Below are 20,219 nucleotides of genomic sequence, written 5' to 3'. Positions count from 1 at the left end.
CCCACGCAGACCAGCTGTTCAAATGACACGTTACGGACGCATGAGCCCAAGTCTACATGGAGTCAGCACCCGGCGAGTGGTGCCGACCCAGGGGGAGAAATCCCTTCCTCCCAGGAATGTGTGTCCCAGAGACCACGCCAGGGAACACTCTCCTATGTGCTGGGATCCAAACCAGGAGCAGGAGAGCGGGTGCGGGGACAGGTGCAGGGACGCTGCCCAGCACAGACCTGCCGGTCCCTGGGGCCATACCTCTGCCTTGTTCCGAGAGACAGGAAAGCAAGGACGACCTAGTGTAACAGGCCACTCAGGAAGTCCAGACGTCAGCCCAAAAGTGGTTACAAAGGCCCAACAACCCTCAGGAACCAGCCAGTCACCAAAAAGAGCCGAGAGGGAGAAAGACGCAACAGGCCGGCACGTGGATGTGAAACTCCGTCCACAAATCCAATCCACGGGCCGCCCCGGCGGACAAACGGTGGTTACAACTGTTGACCTAAGAGCATGGATATGCTTTGGAGGCCCCCATCCGGGGCCTGGGAGCCTGCCCTGCTAATTAACAGGTTACAAATCAAACACTCGCAGTAGATAAACATTTCTGACCTTCTCACTAGTTTGCTATTTACAGGATGAGGACGCAGGCCCTAGAGGAAGTTCCCTGATCATTCCTGATGATTAGTCCAATTCGAATCTTCTCTCCGCGTTCCTACTAGCGTCCTGCATGGGGTGGACACCTGGGGCCTTCCCTGCACAACAGCCAGCTCAAGTGCTGGAATTTCCGTCACCTGCACGTGAGTGGCAGCTACAGGCGGAGCCCAGGAGCCGCGTGTGAGCGGGGACACACCTGGCGAAGTGGCAGCCGGCTCCACGGGGCGTCCTGAACCGCGTGGCTCGAAGGCACTTCAATCAAAGGAAATAATGGGGAAAATGACTGAAAAGCAAATTTTAGCAAATAGCTCTGGAGAAAATTTCAGATTTCATTATAGGAAAAGCACTTTATTTAATGTAGAAAATGTGAAAATCTGATATGACAGTTTTCTATAAATAACAAAAATTGGAAATCATCATTGGAGGCGTTTGTAATTTTCCTCTTTTGTTGGGAACCACTGGGACAAAAAGGAAGTTTTACCAACTAGGAAGCCACCTGTCTCGGGAGGCTGCTGGCGGGACACCGAGAGACTTTCTCCCCGTCCAGGGGTGGGGTCATGCCAGGCACAATGACAGGATCCTGGTTAAATATGGATTCCAGATAAGGAGACGCCGTAATGATATTTTAGGGTACATGCTTATAATAAAAAACAATTTGTTGTTGATCTGAAATTTACATTTAATTGGGTATTCCATGTTTTTATTTGCTGACTGTGCTGACCCTGCCCAGAGGCCTCCACTGGGTGTTTCTAGTGCCCTTGGATCACCACCCGGGGTGGCTGGTGTTAAAAACCTCCGGCATGTCTGTGAGCAATAGGTTTTCTGTCCTTAAAGATTTTTTAAAAATATTTTTTATTGATTTCAGAGAGGAAGGAAGGGGGAGATAGAAACATCAATGATGAGAGAGAATCATTGATCGGCTACCTCCTGCATGCCCCCTACTAGGAGCCTGCAACCCGGGCATGTGCCCTGACCGGAAATCGAACTGGGACCCCCTGGTTCATGGGTCCACGCTCAACCACTGAGTTATGCCAGCCGGGCTGTCTTTAACTTTCATACTATATCCTGATTGTTTTTTTGTTTTGTTTTTAAGTGCTGGAAACCTGACATTATCAAATGTCCAAGTATAAAAGGCCCAGTTCGTACCACCAAAATGGTTTCACAGTAACAGCTTTTCCCACCCTACCCTTCAATAGTGTTTATACTTTCAAGTTGTTGAAAACAGAATAAAGAACATGGTTCGGGTGTGTTATGTAATTATGTAAAAAGTCTGCCTTTTCCTGACAAGGTTTCTGCTTAATTATTCCCTCACAATTTCCCTTTCAAAACAGAACACCAGACACACCTGTTGGGACTCCATCTCGGCAAATACACCCCTTTCTACCAAGTCCTTTCAGTCTGAGTCCTGGGCACATTCAAAGGGCTGGACACGGGGTTCCTGCCCTGGCCCCGCTCTATGGCACCCTTTTGCTGCCAGCTCGGGTTTGCCTGGCACAACTGTGACACATGGGGTTCCTCTGGAATGTGGGGGCGTCGGAGTGATGGCGGTGAAACTCCGCCAAGGGTCTCGGACCACCCCTGAGGCAGCAGGTGGCATCCGTGCCAGGAATTGCACTGCGGGGCTTATCCTCTGCGTGGGGGTGGGCTGCAGGCGACTGACAGTTTGAGATTTTTCTGTCACCAGAAGATCTAGGGCTTTTAGCGTGAGGATTTGGGGTTGGGGAGGCTTTCAAGGACTTGGACAAAGCGGCAGTTCTTAGAATTTCTGAGATTAGACCTCCTTGCTCCTCCGCCCGAGTCAGGGGCCGCGAAACAGCTTCTTTGGCATCCAGAGGAGCCGACCTGCCACCCGGGCCTGCAAACCACTCACTGAAAACACACAGGCGCAGCCACGTCAGCTCACGCTACCCGAGTAAGAACTTCAGAAAAGGGAACATTTAGGAGTTTTAGTATTTGTTCCCTGGCCTTTGAGAGAGAGAGAGAGAGAGAGACAGAGAGAGAGAGAGAGAGAGAGAATATGAATGAGACCCACAGTCTCCATTAAGGGACAATAAGAAACTCGGTCCCTTTCCCAAGCCCCTGTCTCTCCTAGAGCCGCCTTCGTCCCAGTGAATTGGAGGAAGGTAATTAATCCTAGAAATCCCGCCCTGGGGAGCATGCTGGAGAGGAACAGGGAAAGGTGAGAGGAGGACATGTCATCCCCAAGACTTCACACGCCTGGGAAGGAGAACTGTGTCTCTCTGTCCCCTCTTCTTGCTCCTGGGTGCTTTCGGCAAACAACGCCGTGTGCCTGGACTGTTCAAGAGGCGCCCTGCTAGATTTAGAGAACCGGGCACCATACACGGGGCTTTTCACATCAGCGTGAGAGGATGGCTACTGAAGTAATTATTGGACAATCAATCATCCAATTTGAAAGAGAATGCAGCTCTAAGTCACACAATACTCAAAACAGGAGCCCTATAGCGCCCCCACAATGGCCACTCCTCGCGGGTTAAAGACACAGCTGGGGCTGCGGGCGATACTGAGGAAGATATTGATCAAGTAATGCCCATCGCCTAGTTTTGAGCCCTGACTCCAACAACACTCACTAGCTTATGCCTCAGTTTCCCCATCTGAATATAGGCTTATTAACAGAAGATGAAATCAAGTTAATACATGGGAAGCCGGGATAACAGTATCTGGCTTGTAATAAACTCTGCCTAGGTGTTAGCTGTCACTTTTATTATTTTATAATTTAGAAAAAAAAAAGCTTCCCTGAGAAAAGAGAAAAGTTAGAAGCATAACAGATTGGACGTCACACAAGTGAAAAGTTTCTGTATGTTAAAATGCACCATAAGCTGAGTGACAGCCACAGCACAATGGGGATGGGTGGCCGCGAGGAACCAAGAGCCCTCGGAAATCAACCAGGTAAAGGGACAAAGGGACAAACCAAGAAAAATGAAGGGCAAAGGCCAGGAGCAGGAGAGCCACTACAGAAACACAAATGGCCAATAAACACAAGAAAAAATGTTCACCGAACCTAATCTCTAGAGACCCAAGTTAGACCAGCTGTTCTGGGATGAAGAAAACAGAAAAATAACATCGTGCTGGGCACGTGTGCGAGTTCGAGGGCCACCGAACGGGGATGGTGGGAGAGGGGTGGTCAACTTCTTTCTGAAGAGCCAGTAAGAAGTAGACTAACTACTGCTACTGCACCTGGAGCCCAGCGAGCCCACTTCTCGGAACAGCCCAGGTGGAGAGATGCCTGTGTACACTTGGTCCCTACAGCAAAACACTGGAAACAGCCTAAACACATCAAAGGCTAGTTTGCCTTGTACTGTTTGTTTCTTCTTGTTTTTTAATGGGATCAACTTCATTTTTTCTAAAATACTATTCATTTAAAGAAAGTTCTAAACTGGAGACCTGACAATGTTTGGTAAACCTGTAGCAGAGGAATGAGGATTTCTGCTAAGTTTTCAGGACAGTTAATAAATGGAATACTATGTAACCACAAAAAAGTGAACTAGATCTATACGTGCTGACCTGAAATGATGTTCATGATTAAACGTTATATGAAAAGAACAAGCCAAGAGCATCCTGTATAATAAAAGCCTAATATGCAAATCAACCGAATGGCGGGATGACAGGTCGGCGGGGGGAGGGGGGCAGTGAGTAGGCGGCACCAGGCCAGCCAAGGCAGGTGCCAGCAGGCAGAGGGAGGGGACAGCAACCGGGGGGCAGCGGCGACTGTCAGTAGCAGGGCCGGCTGCTCGCTGCTGGTGCCTGATCGGCCCATCAGTCGCCTCCTAAGCCGTCAGTCAGACATCCCCCGAGGGTTCCCGGACTGCGAGAGGGTGTAGGCGGGGCTGAGGGATGCCCTCCCCCCAAGTGCATGACTTTTAGTGCACCGGGCCTCTAGTGTGTCTATAAAGGTTTTTAAGTGAACAGTGTGTATATGTACATAATCATACATACACATTTATATGACTGTAAACACAGAAAAAGAAGGATACACTTTAAATAGAACAGTGATTTGCTTCTGGAAAATAGAGGAGAGTAGAAAAAAATTCCATTTAAAAAAATTATTGAAAAATACTTTTAAAGATATCAGAAAGGGCTCAGGTCCAATTTTGTAAAATTCCTAAGTTATACGAAAAGAAGGAAATAAAAATATGTTGTATGTTCTGGCTGGTGTGGCTCAGTTGGTTGGGTGTCATCCCATGCACCAGGAGGTTCCCAGTTTGATTCCCCATCAGGGCACATGCCCAGATTCTGGGTTCAATCCCTGGGTCTGGGCTGGTGGGGGGCGCGGGGGCAGCTAATCCATGTTTCTCACATCGATGTTTTTCTGTCTCCTTCCCTCTCTCTCAACCTAATAAAAACATATTTTTAAAAAATATATGTATCATAACATTAGGCTAATATTTATTTTCTCTTCCTGGATTGTTCAAATGTTCTCCAGTGAACATATATTACACATACTAATTATTTTTACCCTAAAAATAAGAAATACACATTTTATTATTAGCTTACATTTACGGTAACGTATTATGCTAGTCTCATAAGAAATAATTAAGAACACAGTGTTTTCACAGGGGCTTACCTTTACCATCCACACACAAAAAAGAAATTCACAAAAACAACAGAGTAAACAAAAATACCAAAAGCTTTTGGAAAAATGAGAAAAGTGTTATGGTTAATGGTTGTAAAACTAGTTTTCCCACAGGTGGCATATACAGCCCTGGACTTATAAAAACAGGCACATCGAGTAAGATTTAAGTTCCATTGTGTGGTGTCAGAAATGTAGAGCCAAAAGCTTGTGCTTAAAGCCAATGGGCAGAATGAATGTGTTGACAAAAACAGGACCCACTGGGGGGATGCAGATGAAGGTGGGTGGGATGGTTCTGGATGGAGGTGAGGGCAGGGCATCTCTGCAGTGTGGAGCCAGCCTTGCACTGCACACACTGATGACAGGATGGCCATCGTCACCATAGCAGTAACGGATGAACTTTCTCATGGCAGGGGCACTCTCTCTAAAAAAATATCTTTTCATCTCCCCAGAGTCCCCCTGACGTTAACTGTGGCCAGAAACCCTGCCTGAGCTAACCGGGGCTCCCCCGCCATGACCCGGGGACCCCTGTGCAGCCTCCCAGCCCAGCTGCAGGAGCCCCACCTCCGTAAGGCCAGCCATTAAGTGGGGGAAATGAACTTCAGACCCACAGCTGCTCCAGGAGACGGAGGGCATGAAGGCTAAATGTGCTGAAATTTACCCAAACATCTGGCCTTTCACACCTTCTAAATCAACCACACGAAAACATTCCCTTCCTTTCATTTTTGGTTGAAGGCATCAAGGTATGAGGAGTAGAAGGCAGAAGTATGCACTTTAAAAAAAAGTCATCCTAATGAGAAAACAAGGACTGAGGAAACTGGTTCCAGAATGACGATGTGAACCAGATGACACTCACACCAGCGCTTCCAACACCGGCCACGCCAGGGCGGAGAGGACCAGGAGGGCGGTGGGCTCGCAGGAGGATTTATACACTTTCTTTCCAAACCAAACAAAGCCACCAGTCACAACCTCTGGGCATGAACCATGCAGCTGTCTTCCTAAGACCCCAACCCAGCCTCCCTGCACCCAGACAGGAGCATGAGGGATGCAGACTGCAAACCAAATATCTGATGTCTATATTCTGCAATATGTCCATGCAGCCTATAGTGAGTCTACAGCCCTGCTTGGGGCGTGAATGCCAAAAAGTTTCTTACCCGTCAGGGAAAGAACAGAGAAGATAGATTCTAGAGCAGGGGTCCTCAAACTACGGCCCGCGGGCCACATGCAAATACAAATATTGTATTTGTTCCCGTTTTGTTTTTTTTTACTTCAAAATAAGATATGTGCAGTGTGCATAGGAATTTGTTCATAGTTTTTTTTTAAACTAGAGTCCGGCCCTCCAACGGTCTGAGGGATAGTGAACTGGCCCCCTGTTTAAAAAGTTTGAGGACCCCTGTTCTAGAGTAATGCAGAGTCTGACCAAGGGGCTCTTCCTGCCTTCCCTGGCCTTGCGTCACCCTAACGGGATGGCAGAAGTGAAAGTCTGGGTGTGTTTTTCCGTCAGTCAGTGCCGAACTCCTACTTTTAAGCCAAGTCGAGTTGGCATCTCGCCGTCTGTTCGCCTCGCTGGCCCAAGTCAGCCCACATGGGGCCCAGACCCAACTCGGTGGTAGACAACCGTCTTTGTGTCTAATTTAAGATTAATATGAAACCTTCGGGCTTGGCCCAATCAAAGGAACTTCAGCTGGGAACTGTTTGAGTAATAGATTCTGGTGGGGTCTTAATCTATCTGCTCAAGTTGATGGATTTCCATTCCAATGACTCTCAGGTGAAGAAAAACATCAAAGTGGAAACCAGATTCTAATAGTTGGCAGGTGTGCACTGATCGCCACCTGCCCTCTCTGCACCCTCCTCCCCCAGCAGAAAACACGGCACGTCTCAGACGGCTCACCAGGGACGCCGCGCAGCAGCGGCGTCCAGATGAGCACGGGAGAGCTCACACTGGCCCCGGAGCCGCACACTGGACTCGGGGTCTCGGCTAAGCATGGAGCGAGGGGCAGGTGTCTGTCAGCACAGCGGTCCCCCCTTGTCCGCAGTTTCAGTTTGCTACAGCCCACCACAGTCCAGAATTATTAAATGCACAATTCCAGAAATAATCCATAAGTTCTAAACTGCACGCTGTGCTGAGTAGGGTGATGAAATCCCACATCATCTCCTCCAGCCGGTCTGGGATGTGAATCATCCCTCTGTCCGGCACATCCTCGCTGTATGCGCTCCCCACCCGTTAGTCTCTTCGGCTTGGCCATCAGATCAGCTGCTTTGGCATCACAGGGCTTGTGTTCGAGTGACCCTGACTTAGTGCCACATCCATCTCCTAGCACAGCATATTGTTTTAATTGCTCTCTTTTAGTATTAGTTGTTGTTAATCTCTTACTATGCCTAATTGATTAAGTTAAACTGCATTCTAGGTATGTATGTATAGGAAAAAACAGTGTATTCGGGCAACCACTGGGGGTCTTGGAAGGAGCATCCCCAGTGAATACGGGGGGAGGGGGAGGCTGCTGTACCTTCCGCTCCCCTATTTCAGATAAGTGAGGGCACCCACACCTCCGTGGCAGGGAGGGTGCAGGTCCCACACGCACACAGTGAAGCAGCAGAAAGGTGCGTGCTTCGTGCTCCAGAACTGCAGCTCTACTGGGAGACCAGCGCCTTTCCCATAGCACCCTTCCACTCGGGCTCAGCTGAGTCGCTGTGGAGAGAAACCAAGAGCCAGCGCTAAGCTGGACGGGGGGGGCGGCTGGCCTGCCTGCTGTTCTGATCCATCTCGATGTCCCATGTTCCGGTGTGAGGATCCGGAAAGGTGACCACTAGGGGCTGGGCCAGAGTCACACAAAACTCACGCCAGGCACTCAATCGTGAGCTCTCCACAAAAGTAAGCTTGCAGTTCAGATGTCTGGGCCCCTATACTCCCAGCCCCATGCCCTTACACTCCCAGGAGGCAGGGAGGGAGAACTCATTGAACATCAATCTCCATTTAAAAACTGCTCTCACACAATAATCAAAACTAGACAATTCCAGGCAACAGAGATCGTATCACTCGGTTCTGGGGTTTTTGTTTGTTTGTTGGTGTTTTTGCAGATGAGTCCAACTCTCTCTGGTGTCTGGATTAGAAATTCTCTCACATTTTCAGGCAGTTCAGTCCTAGAACAGCAACCTGTGTTCCGGCGTTTAGGACACCCGGAGAAGTGACTCCGGACCGGAGTGAGGTCAAATGACAAGCCGGAAAGCCACGCCTCCGCTTGCATCTCCCGAGACCGTTGCTCTCTCCTCCACATGAAAAAGGAAGAGGAGGGAATAAAAGCCTCAGTTGAAAGAGAGGGTGGGAGGCCTATCAGGAAGTCCCATCCATCATGGCCACTTGAGTAGGTGCAGCAGAAAGCAAGCCAGGGAGTCTCCCTGACCGATAATGAATAATTTGCCAGGCAAGTGGGGTGGGGTGGGGTGGGGTGGGGACTGGGAAGGGGTGAGCCAGGACGGCTGCGCGAGAAGCGGGGCGCCCTCCCCGGTCAGGAGCATCTGGAGCTGTTTCTCTAGCAGACAGTAAAGAACTCGATTACATCCAGTTAACTGTGCACTAAACTGATTATGCATGTGCTGGGCTAATGGATTACATTAGCAAGAGGAAAAATAACATGCAATCAATCTCCATTTACTACAGGCCACACCAGGGCCGAGAGAAAAACTCGCTCTCAAACCACCTCCAGTCCCCACCCCGGAGCCCCGGGACCCTGGGAGAGGGAGCCCCTCGGTGGCAGGGAAGTTTGTCTTCGTCTCACTGGGGGACGGAACGGCCAGGTGAGGATGCTGCAATGACAGGCCTGTCCCTGTGGCAGCCCCAAGTGGGCGGGAGAGCGCCCCACCCCCACCGCAGAGCCCTGCAAGCGAGGACGAACGACACCGGACTGATGACACAGGGAATTCTGCCCCGAGTGTCGGGGCTGGTCACGCCCAGAGTGTGCCAGCCAATCGCACTGTTGGGGCACCTCTCCTTCAGGCGCTAGTTCCCATGTGCCATCCTGCATTCCAAAACCTATGGCCCCTCCACCTGCACCGCCCTTTTAAAAAAGGAAAAAGAAAAAGAAAAAGATGGCCCAGCTGGCGTGGCTCAGTGGTTGAGCATCGACCTATGAACCAGGAGGTCACAGTTCGATTCCCAGTCAGGGCACATGCCCAGGTTGCAGGCTCGATTGCCAGTATAAGGTGTACAGGAGGCAGCTGATCGATGATGATTCTCTCTCATCACTGATGTTTCTCTCTCTCTCTCCTTCTCTCTTCCTCTCTGGAATCAATAAAAAGATACTAAAAAAAAATTTAATGAAAAAATAAGGCCAGGAAGGAGGATGGAGACACACACACTGTTTCCCTCACATCCACCTGGCAAACCGCCTCAAACCCGACTCTCGGGGTGACTCGTGGAAGTGGTTCGGGTCCCAAGAGGGGATATTCTCAGCAAATCCTCCCGGCCCCCGGCCCTCTGGAAGGAAAGCCGAGGGCCTGGTACACTCTTACTGGAGGACGGAGCGTGGAGTTAATCACCACTGTGCACATTTTATAATTTGAAGAGCAATTTTTCCCTTGGATGGAGGAGACTGGCTTCATGCCACCTCTAAACGACCTTCATCAAAGTTGCACACAACCTTCCGTGGCCACACCGAGTCCTTTGTACTGATTTTGCTCAGTGGGGTCCTTTGGAAACTTTTTTCCACTGGTTTTTCCATCAGGTTTTCTTGACCACATCGGCACCACCCTGTGGCCAGTTAAGACCTCCAATTTCAACTCACCACAAAGAGCCTTTTATTTCCAAGGTGGCGCAGCACTAAGCCACCCAGCAAGGTTCTTGATCACTTAGGACAAGGGGGCTGGCTACGTGGTGTCCAGGCCTTCCCCACGGCACCAGTCGAGCCCCTCCACGCCGGAGTCAGCTGTCACTCCAGAACATTCTATTCCCACTGCCTCACTCCTGCTTTCTCCTCCTCTCCCTACAATGGGTTCTCACCCAATGTTACACAGGCGTCTCGCCAGCCTGAGAACGAGCAACGGTAAAACGCGTTCCAGTCATCAATGTCCCAGGGACCCTGTGGGGAGGGTCGGAAGTCTTCCCCATCAGAGTCTCTACTGAAAATCGCAAGGGGATGATGGCAGCTCAGGGTCAGCAGAAACTCGACCCTCCTTGGCCCAGAGACGTGAGACCCCATGTGAAAGGAAAAAGGAGAGACTGACAATACGGGAGGAAAGGGGAAGAGGGAGTGAGGGCGTGGAGGGTCTGCGGAGGGAGGCTGGGCAGATTTATGGCGATTTGTACCTGACTGTTCATACTAAAGCCATTACGGGATGATTAGAGAAAAAGGTGAGGCTTTAAGTCCAGTGAAAATCAATAGAAGCGTCTGGAGCAATTCTGCCGTGCGAGTGAGAGGACTATTTACAGTATCTGAACACCAGCTCCTCCTTACAGTCTATGGGCGGAGAGATAGCCCGGAGGGGTCAGGGAGGGGTTGAAGGAGCAGGAAGGAGGAATGAAGGAAGGGGAGAGGGGACAGAACAAGAGGAGGAAGATGGGAGAAGCCTGGAAAAGGGAATAAAAATACACGGAAGAGAAAGGAGGATTGGGGGAGACCGAGGGAAAGAACAAAGGAGCCCCCCTGCCTGACCCCTGTTTCCCCCGTAGCATCTCCCCCTTTCTAGCCTCCTGTCTAACTTATTCATGGTGTGTAGCACGCATTTCCTGGGGGAGGGCAGGGATTTTTGTCTGTTTTGTGCATGGATGCAGGCACGTACCCAGAACAGTGCCTGGTATACAGTAGGTGTGTATCTGCTGAGTGAACAAACAAACGAATGAACAAACGTACACAGCACCCAAAGAATATCCAGGAGAGATTGTTTTTTTAAAGGGAGCGATGAGATGGGATGGACAAGGGGAGCGAAAGCTCCTGGGGGAGGGGGAAACCAGGCTCACAAAAGTGCACAAAAGCCAGGACTCGGGAAACGGTAACTGTGAGGACGGAAGGAAAGTCAACTGTAGAGACAATCGAAGGGCAAGGGGAACACAGTGATAGGATTGGGCTTCCGCAAACAAAACCTGCCCCTCTAAAACGGGGCACCCCACGGAGAGAACCCTCATGTACCAGCTGATGCCTGCCACCCGCTGCAGCTGTGCGAGGAAGCGGATGTTAGCGCCCCTTCCCGCACCGGGTCACCCACCCTCGCCCATCTCCCAGGGGGCCGACCCGACCCACTGCTCCCCGAGACAGCCCGGGCCTTACCTTGTACAGCTTCAGGCTGGCCTCGTGCCTGGAGTTGACCGTGTGCAGCCGCAGCTTCTCCAGGCTGTTGGTGTAGTAGTCGCAGGCATTGCACTTGAGGTGGACGGGGTTGCCGATGGCCACGCACTTGAGCCGCCACTCGTTGGCTTTGCCGCCCTCCTTGATGTGGGCCACCAGCTGGTACTTCTGCACGTGCTTGTCCGTCTTGCAGTGCAGCTGGAAGTTGGCCTTGAGCTGCGTGTTGTAGCGGCAGAGCTTGCACTGGTACGAGTCCCCCATCACGGCCTTCCACTCGTCCTCGGGGAGGCTGCGCTCCACGTTCATGTGCAGCCCCAGCAGGTCCAGGTTGTCCGTGGTGAACTTGTTGCACACGGCGCACTGGAAGAGCTTCAGCGACGGGTCGTTGGTCTGGATGAAGCTCTCGCCCAGGTTCATCAGCTCCTCCGACACCAGCTGCCCGCCCCCGAGCCGCATGTCGAGGGGGATCTCACCGCCCACTGTGGGGAAGGAGAGGAGAGGAGAATGAGCGGCCAGGCTCACAGCTGCAGCCGTACCCGGGCACCTCCCTGCCCTCCGCTCCCCGCCACCTGGGTTCAAGCAGAAAAAAGATCACATTTCAAGTGCTGCAAGGTGCTACTAACTGGAAAAACCACACACACATGCACAAATCACCTTCATGCACTCGGATCTTTCTGAAATCTGTGAAAGGCTTTATGGGTGCTTGTGTGTTCCTTTGGAGAAGAACACCTAGAAAGAGGCAGGAACCACAATCTTTGGAATATTTCCATTTAGCCCCTCGCTTAGATGCAAGGAAAGATAGATATAAGCATCATTCACTGGACATAATAGGATCTGAAACTTCAGAACCTGCAAAGTTGGAAATGAGTTACAGCTGCAATCTGTAACGCCAAGTCTTTATGGCGAATCAGACCTCATCTGACGCAGCGCCATCCAGGAGAACTTTGGGCGAAGGTGGAAACGTCTGTATCTGCACCGTCCAACGTGGCCGTCGTGACCACAGGTAGCTACTGACCACTTGAAATATGGCTAACGTGCAACGGAGAAACTGAAAATTTATTTACTCTTAATTCATTTAAATTTAAGTGGCCACACGTGGCTAGTATTGGACAGTGCAGGTCTAAATCTGAGATTTCGGGAAAGATCTCCTCATCACATCCCACTGACCAATATCCGACCTGCCCGTCAATGGTGCCAGCTCCTCCCACACCCCCCTGGGAAGTGCCATCTTTTCCCTTTCTGAGCCCCATGCTGCGTGAAACGGAGGTCTAAGGTCACATTCTCCTTGGCCATAAGTCAGCCTCGGACAGAACCACATGCTGGCCAGTGTCCCCACGGGGGGCTTCCTCTTTAGGGCAGGGCCAGCCTTCTCCTCGCTGAGCCTCCAGAAGGTCCCTCCACAGATGCCCACACGTCCGCTGTGCCAGGCAAGGCTGAGAAGGTCTGGGAAGTGAACTGGAAAGTGGATGTGGGATCAGCAGTGAAATGCAAAGGTCAGCTCACAGTCTCCATCCACTCCGCCTCCAAAAAAAAAAGGGGGGGGGCTGAGAAAGCTCAGCTCTTCCCTCCCCACCCCTGTGCTTTTTTGGTCCATCACTGCCCTGCATAACAGGGAGCGGCTCTCACTTACCAGCAGCAAATTAATGCTGCACGCTCTTATTCGTATCAGGAGAAAGGCTGGCGAAGAGCAGCCTTCCCTCCGTTCCTCAGAAGTGTACAGTCAAGCATGATGCTGGGCACCGGGCTCCTATTTTCTGCCTCTGCCCTGAACACGTGCACACGTGAGCTATGGCCGCCCCTGCCTCTCCCCAACTGATATTTAAACTTGACCTTTTACATGTGGTCGGGCTGAGGTTATTTTTCTTTTAATGACTGATTAGAACCCAAGCTAGTGGTTAATCAAAGAAAAGGCGTTACATATATTTTTAAATGATTTTTTAAATGTACACTACTCGGGGCACCTCCAGCGGAAGATCAGTGTGGGCTCTACACAGCAGCCTCGCAGCGTTTGAAGCCCGTGGACAGCCTCGCAAGCCACCAAAGTTTGCACGGGGAGCTTTCTGCTTGTCTCCTCTCTTGCCATCTCCCCTGGTGAGAGGAGCCATCACGAAGACATTCTTTTTAGGACAAGAGAGAAAAAGAGGAGGAAAAAAGCCTAAAAGCTCTGCCCCCTCCTGGGGACCGCGACCAAGCAGCATCCATGAAATGTACGCGGTGTTCAGTGGAAGCGGAAACTGCCGGAGGGGGAGGAGAGGAGCAAGCACATATTTGTTTCTGATGCCAACCACCGGAAGCAGCAAACCTTCTCCACTTTTTAAATGTAACCTCGGCTTATCAACATCGCTCTAAGGAGGAATTCGACTGTCACTTGTTGGATGCTTGCGTGAAAATGAGAGGTCCTCGGACACACGGAGGAGAAAGTCCCTATTCCCACTCGAAGCTCTTAAAACGAAATGCAAATCCAAGACAGAAGCAGAGAAGCCATGAGCTGAGGGGGTCCGGAGCACAAAACCTTGGAGAAACAACCCACGGCTTAGAATCCTACCCATCCATAGCGCTGGCAGGAACTAATTCAGGCCCGCAAAGTAGAACCTGCCCTAATTCACAGGGATCAGGAGGAGAGCCCCAGTAAGGGAGAACTTAGCAGGCGCTGACTTTTGAGCCACGCTGGATAGATGGTCTTGGAAAGGAATGGCCACCCCCTCCCCACACGCACCTGACTTCAACATGGAAATTTACATCCAGGCACAAGAGCCTGCCCATCAGCACATCATCAGAGGCACATTGTGGGAAGAGATACCTTCTAGACCAGGGGTGGGCAAACTTTTTGACTCGAGGGCCACAATGGGTTCTTAAACTGGACCGGAGGGCCGGAACAAAAGCATGGATGGAGTGTTTGTGTGAACTAATATAAATTCAAAGTAAACATCATTACATAAAAGGGTACGGTCTTTTTTTTTTTTTAGTTTTATTCATTTCAAACGGGCCGGATCCGGCCCGCGGGCCGTAGTTTGCCCACGGCTGGTCTAGACTCAACGGCAGCAGCAGAGAACCTGGAAACCTCATGCAGGTGGCCTGTGGCTGGCTGGCTACTTGGGGAGCACAGGGACCCACCACGAGCTCCCGGCTTCCCAGTGCTGTGCTCAACTTCAGAGTGGAAGGGGCTGTTTGGAAGGATACTGCGATGGCCTCAGTTCTATACCTTGTCTGCAAACGTGGCAAATCCCACCAGCCCAGACCAGCGGTGCCGACCCTTTCCTTAAAGGCCCCTAGAGAGCAAGCATCCCAGATCAGCATGTTTGAAATCACCACAGAGAAGGTTCTGGCAAAGGAAGTATGAGAAGAACTTTGCAAGCCGGAGTGGGTTTCACCAAAAACAATTTCCCCCTGCAGAGCCCAGAAATATCTAATAACCTACGGCCTTGCCTCGAATGGCCTGCAGAAACATCAGTGGAGCTGCAGAGAGAACCAAAAGAGAGGGCTCTTCTCATTTGTATATATCCGTGTCTACTGAGGTCCCAAAACTTAAACTGCCAAGTCCTTTGGACATGCACTGTGGTACCTGCACCCACTCAGGTGTTAGCACAAAGCATCTGTGGCTCTTGTCTGATCTTGACCAGCTGCTGTGGCCCGAAGGCAGACGCAGGAGGTTGCAGAGACGCACCTCAGCTGACAAGCGGAGCCACTGGAAATTCAGGGGCCCTTCTTGGCTGGCCGGGCTTAGGTCCTTAAAAGGGAGAGCTCTCTTCTCTTTAAGAAATAAAATGCAGATTATCAATGTATGTCCAGAGCATAGAGATTCATTCTTCTATTTCTTTGGCATCTGCCATATGCCCACAATGCATGAATGCCCCCAGGGACTCAGACACTTGGTGTAAAAGCAAAACATTTCTCTACCTCTCCATGTAAGCCTACGTCAGAATTACTGGTTTTCAAGGTAATTAAAAAGATCTCACTTCGGCTCAGTATGAACCCATCCATTTTCTGTGTCTTCATTCCACCGACATTATATTTGATTTACTCCAAGATCTGCCTCCTCAAGATTTTAAATCTCCAGACTAGAAAACCCCAATTCCCACAGGCTTAAAAAAAAAAAAGTCTTAGAGTGCTGATGCCATCCCTTGATGTGCATCCCTGTGGTTTACTCTGGGGACCAATAAGACAGCTTATCCCTCTGCATCCACGATTAACCAGCCAGGGAGACTTCTTCCAACCACTTGGTAATAAAGGATCAACAGGTCAATGTTCCAAAACAGAAAAGAGATCAAAGCAGCAAGGTCTCAAATTTAAATGTATAGCCGGAAAAACAAATTAACTGTTATGAAATGTAACTCATCAGCAGCAATTAGCACGAAAACACCATGCACATAAAGACATTCCGACCGGTGAGGTTTGGCCCCTGGCGCTGACCTAAACCATGCCAGGATAAAGGTACTTGCTGACATTCTGGTGCCAAGAACAACTTATCCCAGTGCCGGGGAGGGGATGCTGCCTAATTCGGGCCATCGCCGCTGGGCCCGAGTGGTTAGCCGGTCAGGGGATGGAGACCAGGCCTTGCCTGCCCGGGGCACCGGTGGCAGGGGCAGGAGTGGCCCAACCACTCCTCATGAAACTGATTCGTACATTTTCTTGCTGCAAGAAGCTCTCCCCCAAAGTGGTCATGATTCTCTGTACGTAACGAGTCGTGGTTTCCGGCACCAAGTACTACCCTCGGATCCCACGCTCGACCCATGAAGCCAGGAAGACCTGGGTTGTTCTTCATGGCAACAAAGGCTCCGTCAACCAGGATCTCCCTGACGTTAAAACTTAGCTTTCTTTGATGTACAGTTTCAGAATTCATTCATTTTCATCCATCACACCAGTCCTTAGTGTGCCCCAGGGCCATTTAATTCACAAGTATACTAACTGCCAAAAACACATGCAAAATAAGGAAGGAGAGGAACACGCCTCTCTCCCCGAGACCTGAGGGAACACACGGGGGGAACCGGCGGAACCCTATCTGGGCGGCTCGTGCTCGGCTCAGAGCCAGCCTCTGGTTATCGGAGTAAAGTACGCCCCCGTCCCGCGTTCCTCTTATGGAGATGACTGTTCCTATTTAAAACTCCAGCTACAGTTTCCTGTAAGTTTCAATAAATATTTAATGGAATCCAAAAGTTTTGGATAATTGTGGTGATTTTTCAAATTGAGACAGAGACAGAGAAAGAGAGAAAGGGAACAGAAAGGAAGGTTGACCAGAAGCCAAAAAAGCAGAGGAAACACTTAAATTTTAATCCTGGCCTGCGGAACTGGAGTGGGGTCACGTCTCTGTTCAGTGCATACGACTTTCCCTATGCACACAGGGTTCAAGGGATTCTTGAGAAAAAGTATTGACTGTTAGACTCTCAAGCTGATACAAAAGAAAAAAAAAATCAACCGAATCCACGGGACCTGGACTTATTCCCAGTGTCTCCCCCCGTTCCAGTCACAGCACAGAACAGACAAACACGGAGTCAGCCTCACCTAGAGCCGGCGTCACGGCGGCCATGGGCGCGGAGGGGTCCAGCGGGAACCCGCTCATCATGAAGGGGGCGTCCGAGGCAGCGCTGTCCATCTTCAGGTTGGGCAGGCTCATGTTCTGGGCCAGGTAGTACTGGTACAGCTCGGCCTCGGCGGGCGAGGGCAGGCTGCCCAGGCCCAGGTGGCGGCTGTGCTGGACCTGCGTCATGTTCTGCTGCAGCAGCATCATGTTGTGCATGTGCTTCTCGCTGGTCATGTGGATGCGCAGGTTCCTGGCCACGTTGGTCTCGTAGTCGCACACCTCGCACCGCCAGGTGGGTTTGGTTTTTGGTTTGGTGGGCGAGGGGGCCCCGCAGGAGCTGCCGATGTTGGCCGCCGCGGCCGCTGCTGCCGCCGCCGCCGCCGCGGCCCCGGCCGAGTGGCTGAAGACCTGCTCGCCGCCCCCGTTCTGCAGGTTCTGCATGTTGTTGAGATGCTTGTCGGACTGCATGTGAATGCTGAGGTTGCCTTTGGTCGTGGTGGAGTAGTTACACACCTCGCAGCGGAAAGGCTTGTAACCACACGTGTAGCTCTCGCCTCGGGCCAACCGGGGGTGGGGCTGCCCGCTTTTGCAGTAGACGCAGGAGCCCCCCGGCTCCGGGTGCTTCTCCTTCATGTGTGCCTCCAGCGTCTGCTGGTACTTGTAGTGCCAGTTGCACTTGGGGCACTTGAGGGTCTTGCACGAGTTACGAGAATGCATCATGGTCATGTGGCCGCCCAGCGAGCGGGAGGAGCCCAGGACCGTGTCGCACTTGGGGCACTCCACGCCGCTCCCCGAGGGGCACTCCCCCACCCCAAGCTCGCAGAGGGAGCCCGCGTGCTGGTGATGGGGGACGAAGCCCCCGTCGTCCCCCTCGGGGCTTTCATTTGGTTCTGGTGCTGTGGCATTGTCTTTATTGGCACTTTCGTCGGCGAAGTCCAGCCTCCTGCCGCCCTCTGCCACATTGGCCCTGACGCCCTCACTGTTAAAGCTTAAACGATTCCTCCTGTTCGCACCATCGAAGACAACAAAGGAAGAAGCGGAATTAGAACTAGTAGAAGCTGCGCCCCTCGACAGTGTCTGGAGCACGTTAGGCATTAAGGGGGAGTTAGAAATGCTTTGGTTTGAGAGAGCCAGGTCCTTTTTGCTGCTACCTGCCGCGGCCCCGGACTCGTCATGGGGCCTGTCCTCCAGTTCCTCGTCCAACTCGCTGGGAAAGAGTTCTTTGCAACCCTCGTCTTCCTCCTCCTCCTCTTCCTCCTCTTCCTCGTCCTCCTCCTCTTCCGCCTCTTCCTCCTCCTCTTCCTCCTCCACCTCCTCCTCGGCTGGCCCTGCCTTCTCGGAGAAGCAGTCCGGGTCGCCCCCTTCCTGCTTCTCTCCTTCTGCCGCCCCGGGGTCCTTGCCCTCCGGGGATTTGGTCGGACTGGAGGCCAGAGGCCCCAGGGGGACTGAGGTAATGGGGGTCTTCAGGACCGAGCTGGTGAGCCCGCCAAGGTTCAAGAGGGTGCTGGGGGTCAAGATGCCAGCCGGGGGCTGCTCGGGGCCGGCGGCAGAGCCGGCTGGGAGCGCCTCCTCCCCTTCCATCCGAATGCCACTAAATTTACCATAAAAACTGTGTCCGGGACCTATGAGGTTAGCTGTGGAAACTAAAGGGTGCTGAAAGTTTTTGTTTTTTGGTTCCAGGAAACTTACAAGGGGTTCCTTGTCTTTGCCGATCCCTTGGATGATAGCGGAGATGTTCTTATTGCTAAGAATCTTCCGCTCGTCTTCACTCAGGGTCATTCGATGGTCGTGCACCGCGTGGGTCACGAAGGAGCGGACGTAGCCGAAGGAGAGCTTGCACAGGAAACACATCAGGATGGGCTTCCGCTTGCCGTAGAGCACGAAGCCATCGAACTTGGACAGGTCCACATTGTTGGGAACATCTTTGGATACGCAGGAGCTTTTGGCAGAGCCGTCGCTGTTCAGGTAATCCTTGTTGCTTTTGTGTCGCACGTCAAACACGCGGAAGCTGTGCAGGACGGGGCTGAGCCCCGCCAGGGCTGAGGTATTCGGGAAAGCCGGGTCTGGGCCCTCGAACCACTTCCCGAAGGATGAGGCTATGTGGAAAGTGTTGATGATCTGCGGGTAGACGGGTGCCGCACAGGAAGGGTCCCCCTGCTTGCCCCCCGCCCCGGGGAGGGAGTTCAGAAAGAGCGAGGGGAGAGGCCCGCTGCCGCTGCCGCAGGCGCCCCCGCTCTGGGTCAGCTGGCTCAGGCTCTCCACGATGTAGGCCGAGCCATCGGGCTGGTAGACGATCTCCCCAGCCAGGTTCTCCACGTCGCTCTCCTCGTCCCCCTCCTCGCTGCTATCGCTCCCGCTCTCCTCCCTCAGGGGCCTCGGGGGCCGCGCGCTGGGGCAGTGGTGCTCCATGTAGGTCTGCAGGCTGGCGAAGGAGGCCGCGCACGCGTTGCAGCTGACCTCCTTGCCCGCGGGCTCGGCGGGGGGCCCGGCCGGGGTGCTCTCCGCCAGGCGCTCATTGAAGGGGGCCCTCAGGCTGTCCAGGGGCCCGTGGTTCTCGCTTGTGGACTGCTCCATGCTACTGGGTTGGTCGGGGAGGTGGGTGCTGTTGAGTTCAGTCCATTGCTGGTGCTGAGGGATCCCGCACCCATTGTCCTTCCCCGAGACGACGGGCGAGTCACAGCCTTCCATGGTAAGGCCTGCGTGGAGCTTTCATTGCACCCAGTACGGATCGGACCTGAAGGGCGGAGGCAAGGGGGGAAGAGGGAGAGGGGGAAGAGAGAGAGAAAGGAAAGAGGTTAGGAGGGCCGAGGCTAAGGTCCCGCACAGAGCACTCTAACAGCTTCTGTCCACACCCACAACGGAGACCGCGGGGGCGGCAGGGACCCCAGCGCTGGCCCCATGCTGTCCGACACGCGGAGGGCCATTGGCCCCCGGGCGTCATGGCTGGGGTCACGGCGGGGGACGTGGCAGGAGCAGGAGCACAGGCAGGGGCATCAGGAGAATCCCTCTTAGTCTTCAGCTTGTCGGCTGCTCTACCCTGGAGACCAGTCTGGATTTCCGTTCTTTGCAAGCACATTGTTAGCACCAGGACTGAGCGCCGGCCACAGGGGAGGAGGGCCCCACGGAGGACACAGGAGGGCGGCCCTACCACACACAGGCAGCCAGCCCCAAGCCGCCCCGGCTGTCCCAGCTG

General features: G+C 52.5%; 1 protein-coding gene across 5 annotated transcripts in view; it reads right to left on the bottom strand.

Annotated features, from left to right (window-relative positions):
- ZFHX3 (zinc finger homeobox 3) overlaps nucleotides 1–20,219 on the bottom strand; it is a 180,705-nt gene that overhangs the window by 135,633 nt on the left and 24,853 nt on the right. For all 5 annotated transcript variants that reach the window (XR_002829864.1, XR_002829865.1, XM_023756008.1 and 2 more), the window contains exons 2-3: nucleotides 17,008–19,760; nucleotides 11,491–11,987 (exon numbers count right to left, since the gene is read on the bottom strand). Coding sequence is in view for 3 of the 5 variants with exons in the window: in XM_023756008.1 (XP_023611776.1) it covers nucleotides 11,491–11,987; nucleotides 17,008–19,714 (3,204 nt within the window). In the remaining 2 variants the exon portion in view is untranslated. The remainder of the gene's footprint in view (nucleotides 1–11,490; nucleotides 11,988–17,007; nucleotides 19,761–20,219) is intronic.

The sequence above is a fragment of the Myotis lucifugus genome, unplaced genomic scaffold (genome assembly GCF_000147115.1).
Source record: "Myotis lucifugus unplaced genomic scaffold, Myoluc2.0 scaffold_88, whole genome shotgun sequence".
NCBI classification, from domain to species: Eukaryota; Metazoa; Chordata; class Mammalia; order Chiroptera; family Vespertilionidae; genus Myotis; species Myotis lucifugus.
Note: the sequence above shows the minus strand (reverse complement) of the source record. Positions and strands in the feature narration are given on the sequence as shown.